This window comes from Dipteris shenzhenensis, chromosome 33 (assembly GCF_047967505.1).
Source record: "Dipteris shenzhenensis isolate YYH24624 ecotype China chromosome 33, Dip_SZ_1.0, whole genome shotgun sequence".
NCBI lineage: Eukaryota > Viridiplantae > Streptophyta > Polypodiopsida > Gleicheniales > Dipteridaceae > Dipteris > Dipteris shenzhenensis.
This window is the reverse complement of record NC_141628.1, coordinates 17,676,253-17,682,593: the sequence shown is the minus strand read 5'-3', so window position 1 is coordinate 17,682,593 and position 6,341 is coordinate 17,676,253. Positions and strand designations below refer to the sequence as shown.

The 6,341-nt window shown below is 45.7% G+C and overlaps 1 protein-coding gene across 1 annotated transcript; it reads right to left on the bottom strand.

The window, feature by feature from the left end:
* Nucleotides 1-1,157: 1,157 nt before the first annotated feature.
* On the bottom strand, nt 1,158-5,693 carry LOC147879772 (pentatricopeptide repeat-containing protein At3g09040, mitochondrial-like). Its single transcript, XM_087371380.1, has 2 exons — nt 5,210-5,693; nt 1,158-5,099 (listed from the first exon to the last, which is right to left on the bottom strand). Exon 2 carries the CDS (start codon nt 4,821-4,823, stop codon nt 1,890-1,892), a length of 2,934 nt encoding a protein of 977 aa, XP_087227506.1. The 5' UTR covers nt 4,824-5,099; nt 5,210-5,693; the 3' UTR covers nt 1,158-1,889.
* Nucleotides 5,694-6,341: the final 648 nt, after the last annotated feature.

Below are 6,341 nucleotides of genomic sequence, written 5' to 3'. Positions count from 1 at the left end.
TCACACCTAGGTCTACAAACTCTACCTCAGAGAGAGTTGGAATAATCACCAAGAAAAGTTCCTCTTTTACCATATTGGCAATGTCATGCGAAAGTCCATCTTTAACTAGTGCTTGACCTTTGCTTGGTCAACCTTTTTCTTCTTGCAGTCCTTCGCAAAATGTCCAGGCTTGTCGCAATAGAACATTTCTTCTTGTTCTCTTTGTTTTCCCTGTCAGAAGAGTCCCTATTATCTTTAGCATCCTGGCATCCTTCTTTTTCTGAGGCTTACCTTTGCCAAGCTCACCTTGACCATATAGGTTTTCTCGTTCGCGTTGTTTCCATCGTACATCTTCACTTGTGCCTCCTCCTGGAGCAGCTGGAAAGCTCTTCGAAAGCTTACTGACTGGTAACATTGCCAACTTATTATTGTCTACCTATCGACCAACAGCCACCAGCTAATCTCTAAGAATCTTCATGTTCACAATGAAGTCATGGGCTGACTCTCTGTCCCCCATCGTTATGGGGAACAACAGATTTTGGATCCTGATGATTTTCCTTGTGTTTTTAGTTTGATCATGCCTCTTGTGTTGTCTCCGCCAACTGGACATGGGATATCACCGTGTCCACAATCATCCCGATTATCATGGAGAGTGCAATTACATCCCTCTGTGTCCACTCCTTGACACCATCTGGATCTGCCATAATTGTGACCTTCCCTATGGCATCCACACGTCGACAGGTTTCAGCTCCATTCCTTCCGTCATGTCCCAAATAGCCAAAAGTCTTTCAACCTTTCTTGCACTCACTGCAAGCCAAACAAAACACACCTGAATGTGGAAGCTCCTCCCTTAAGTCTGGAGAAGGTCTTGGCTGAAGATCTCCTAGGCTCCAACTCATAAGTTTGACTGGAAGACCACAGCTATCGTTGGTTGACAACCAAGCTCTAAGACCATGTCAGAGAAGAGAGTTGCTTGCTGTAGCCAACTCCCACGCTGCGAAAAGAGATAGATTGAGATTATACGTCACTCCATGAGCCAACTCACTCCATGCGCATGCATGTATGAAAACATACTTCAGACTTAGAGACAGGAGAGCACTCAGATATACAGCCAAGAGAATATTATTGATATGTACAAAATCTGCCAACTCACGTATAACACTTTCAGCGCACTGTCACTTGAGGTAAGGTACCAAAAAACTGGCTCCATATGCTGTCCTATTGAGGGAGACTCCTCGTCTCTGCCACACGCCTTCCTGCAGGCTTCGGTAGCTACAAAAGTAAGTCCTCCTGCTCACACTCTCTGCACCGCCATAAGCTCTTCCCTGTAGATCTGCCTCAAGGGTGTCTGCTCCTGGAAGGCCATAAACACCTGCAGACAAAACTGCCTGGAGGGGCCAAATGGATTACGTAGGGGCTGGATGCACTAGATCCTGGAGGTCAAACCGACTTGGTCTCAGGCTGCCGACCTGGCAATCTGTTAACCTGCCGAGTTGCAGCTATACATGACTGCAGACTGCAATTTCCTGCTGCTGCCAACAGGCTGCCGACCAGTACCAGGGCCTATAAATGACCTTAGCCCTGGTACTGCTGCTACTTCTTGTGCTCGACTTTTCCCAGCCCATTGGCCCTGAGATGAATCTAAGAAGGATGTGTACTTGCTGTCCATGTGGCAGCCAGTCTGCTGCCCACATGGCAGCCCTAATCCACCCCCTTCATCCCATCCTATGCTGTATGTCATCCTCCCCCATGTCCGCCTCATATCATGGCTCATAGGTGGGGAGTTTAACATTCTATTCCAATGTGGCCAACTTTGAATCCTACCCTTGTCCAAAATCATGAGCGTCATCTTACATATCGGCCAACTTTGAATCCTACCCTTGTCCAAAATCATGAGCGTCATCTTGGTATCATTGCCTGCCACCCACAGCATAGATGTTGGACAAAAGTACATATGGGGAAGCATTTTCTGGATCCAGCTCGAACAAATGCAATGCAGCCCACTGTCCACGCTCCAGGTCAATCTGCTGTCTGCAGGCACTAAGTAATGCCATAAATGGCACACCAGTAGGTAGCAAAGGCATAGCATGGACCAATGACTCTGCTTCATCCAATTGACCTGCCCTCCCAAGCAGATCAATCATGCAAACATAATGATCTATGGCAGGAGAGATGCTGTAATCTTGGATCATGGAATTAAACAAGTTAATACCCTCATCGATAAGACCAGAATGGCTACATGCTGTCAAAATACTAATAATAGTCACCTTGTCTGGCATCAATCCTCCCTCCTGCATTTTGTCTAAGACTTGGAGGGCTTCATTTCCCAGACCATGCTGGCCATACATTGTGATCATGGCATTCCATAATATCACATCACAGTCACAAATACTGTCAAAAATGTATCGAGCATCCTCCAGGCTTCCACATTTGGCATACATGTCAATGAGAGCGGTCTCTATAACCACATCTAACTCAAACCCCATACTTAGAATTCCACAATGCAGTTTCTTGCCTTCATAAAGGGCTGCCTGGCTAGCACAAGCCGCAAGAGTACAAACATAGGTGACCTCATTTGGCAACACGCTGTTCTGCTGCATTTCCAAAAAAAACTTAAGGGCCTCCTGGCCCTGCCCATTTTGGGCATAGACTGCAATCATGGCAGTCCATAAGATTACATTCTGATCAGCAATCTTGTCAAAAGCTCTCTGTGCATCATTCGCACATCCACATTTACCATACATGCTGACAAGAACAGATGCCAAAGCAATTTCTGACTCAAGTCCACTGTTCATAATGCAGGAATGCATTCTCTTTCCTTCAGCTAGCATTGCTTGATTTGCACATGCAGAGAAAACAGAGATCCAGGTGGTGCTGTTTGGAAGTACTCCTTCCAACTGCATTCTGTCAAAGAAGAGGAGGGCATCCCTTCCCTTACCATGCTGAACATATACAGTAATCATAGCATTCCACAAGTCAGGATCCTGTTCCTGCAATTCATCAAACATCTTCTGAGCATTCTCCACAACCCAGGAATTGCCAGACTTGGTTAAACGAGCATCACTATTATAAGAGGCAGTATCGATGAGCTCATCCTTAGGTGGCAGTAGATGGTGAGCATATGCTTCAAAAACTGCAATGAAGGTGAAGTTGTCTGGAACAATTCCTTCTGAACCCATCCGATCAAAAAGTTCAAGAGCCTGCGAGGTTTTCCTATGCAGAGCACAGGTAGCAATCATGGCATTCCATGAAACCACATCTCGCTTGGGCATCCTGTTAAATATCTTCCATGCATCCTCCAAGCTGCCACATTTGCCATACATATTGACAAGTACGTTCCCCACAATGACATTTGATTCAATTCCACCTTCAATCACACAGGCATGCACCTGTTTGCCTTCAGCATACCCTGGCTGGCAGGCACATGCAGCAAGAACAGTTATGAGAGTAACTACGTTTGGAGTCACTCCATGCCACTGCATTTGATAGAAGAGTTGGACAGCCTCTCTACCCTGCCCATGCTGTCCATACAAAGCAATCATAGCATTCCATGCAACTAGGTCTTGCTCAGGCATTCTATCAAACATTTTCCGAGCATCATCTAGGCTGCTACACCTACCATACATGTTGACCAGGGCAGTCTCGAACATCACGTCCCTCACATAGACCATGCGGGCATGTATGCGTTCACCTTCGGCTAGCAGTGCGTGGCTACAACATGCAGATAAAATGCTGACAAAGGTAATTTTTTCTGGCAGTACTTCCCAAGGCATTTGATTAAATAGCTGAAGTGCCTCCTCGCTCTGTCCATGCTGAGCATACGAAGCAATCATGGCTGTCCAAGAAACCAAATTTCGCTCCGACATCTGGTCAAACATAATCCTCGCATCATTAACTTTGCCGAACTTGCCATACATGTTGATCAAGGCATTTCCCACCACCATATTGGACACCAACTCATTGCCCAGGATGCGTGTATGCATCCGCTCACCTTCTTTTACCTCTACCTGGCTAGCACATGCATCAATAATGCTTATAAACGTAATATTGTTTGGCATTACTCCTTCCTGCTGCATTTGGTCAAAGAGTTGAAGGGCCTCGTTGACTAGCCTATTCTGGGAACACACTGCAATTATGGCATTCCACGCGACAACATCTCGTTCAGGCATTATTTCAAAAGACTTCAGTGCATCCTTTGGACTGGCACATTTGCCATACATATTGACAATGGCAGTACCTACAGCAACGTCTAGCTCAAACTTGCTATTAAAAACCCGAGCATGCATCTGCTTGCCTTCATGCAAATCTGCCTGGCTAGCACATGCAGAAAGCACACAGACAAATGTGAACTTGTCTGGAATAGCTCCTTCCTGCTGCATTTGATTGAAAAGTCTGAGGGAGGTCTGGTAATGCCCTTGCTGGGCACATGCTCTGATGGCAAAATTCCAAGAATACGCGCTGCGTTCAAGCATGCTTGCGAAGACTGCCAGTGCATTATCCAGAGCTCCACACTTGCCATACATTTGTACGAGGAGGCTGCCCAAAAATACATCTCGCTCAAGTCCATTTCGGATAAGGTGGTCATGGACACGCTTGCCATCTGACAAAGCCTTCTCACTCCCACATGACCTCAAGAGAGCCGCATAGGCGGCAGAACTCACTTTAACAGATGTAAGGTCTCCTCTGCTTAAGCTTTCCTCTGCTGATCCCTCGCTCAAGTTCAAAGATGCTGCTTCCACGGCAGGTAGAAAGTTTATAGTAAGACCGCTTCTTGCACCATTGCCATTGATGACTAATCTTGGTACCCATGTTTCCCAAAGTGCTACCCTCGGGCTAAATGGCATTCGGAGATAATTAGAACGAAGGAGCAGAATCTTGAATTCTGCTGACCTTGTAGGACTAGGCTTTTACTTGAAATTTCCTCTACAAGATCAATAGCAAAAACGGACGGCACATTAACGAGCTTTGGCCATTCACTCACCATATCTAAGTTCATGTCTCAGCCAAGTTATAGATATAGGCGACAAGTTCGGATTTAAACAGGGAGAGTATAATGCTTTTCTCTTCGTGATCAAAGGAAATTCATACTGATCCGCACCGAACAAGCATGCTGGGAAAACCTGCCCAATGGATTAGCCTCTCATGAAAATTAAGCCGTCTACTACAAACTTAACTCAGTCCGAATTTGCAAAGAAATGTGTCGCAAGGGGGTAGTGGAGCCAATGCTCACCTCACAGCCTGTTCATACGTTGCTCACCCTTCAGTGCTCAGTTTGCTTTGACGATAGTTTCATGTCTAATGTCTTCTTTGACTGGGTTGTATCTCGGCAGGAGACGTGCATTCCCGGGGGTATCTTCATGGTTGGAGGATGCTGTGGAAAATCAGCCCTGTAGATTGTGGAAGCTATTGCTCATCCCTCCATGTGCCAGGGATTTGCCTGATGCGTTGGGCCGTTCCCACACAAGCTTTCTACATAGGAAACGGCCTTTTCGCTCGAAATCGCCCGTCGAAAGTTCGAAAAGAGCTAGCGGGTGGTGCGGAGATGTCTGTGGAAAATGGTCATGCAAAGGACAACCGCCAATAGAATGTGGAAACTAACAGCTAAGCCCACTTTGAAGAGCTCGTTCAAGGAGTAGGATTCCGTGCAAGGAGTAGCCTCCATCGGATTCGGAGGAGGAGGGACAGGGACAAGAGGAACGGGAAATTCTACGAGAGCTAAGCGATGTGGCTAAGCCCGTATCCATAGGCTGTCGGCAAAGAAAATTATAGGATGTGCATTTAAAGCATTACTGCAGTATGGTGATGGTTGATTAGTGTGGATGGCGTTTCAATCATTCCCTTGGAATCTGAGACGAGAACGGATTGTTGCCAAAGGGACATGGCTTTTTTGAATTGTTCATCGAGGAGTGAATTCATAGCCTAAGGTCTAGGAATTTCCTCAAGGATCAATGGGTAATATGCTTGATGTGGAAGTTGATAAGGGTTGCATTAATGTCACTTTATGAAATATATCATTTCAAATCACCACACCTTCCCAAGAACCACTAAGAAATCTCTTTCATATTCTTCATATGTTCCTCCTCGTGACCTCAGAAGCTCCTATAAAGTTGCATGCCACCCAATGAGATTTTAAAGAAATGATTGGGACCAAACAAGGGAGATGCTTCAATTACATTTGTATCAGGTTTATATTTTCTCTGCTCTCTCCTTGCAGATCAAAACTCACCCTCGTGCTTGGGATTTTTGCTCTCTATACCATTAGTCTTTCCCAAGCAACCCAAGAATACAAAACATTCATAAAAGGGATGCCCAACGGAAACTTTCTTACAGTCTAAGGATCTATTTTCTCTTACTAATCTCTC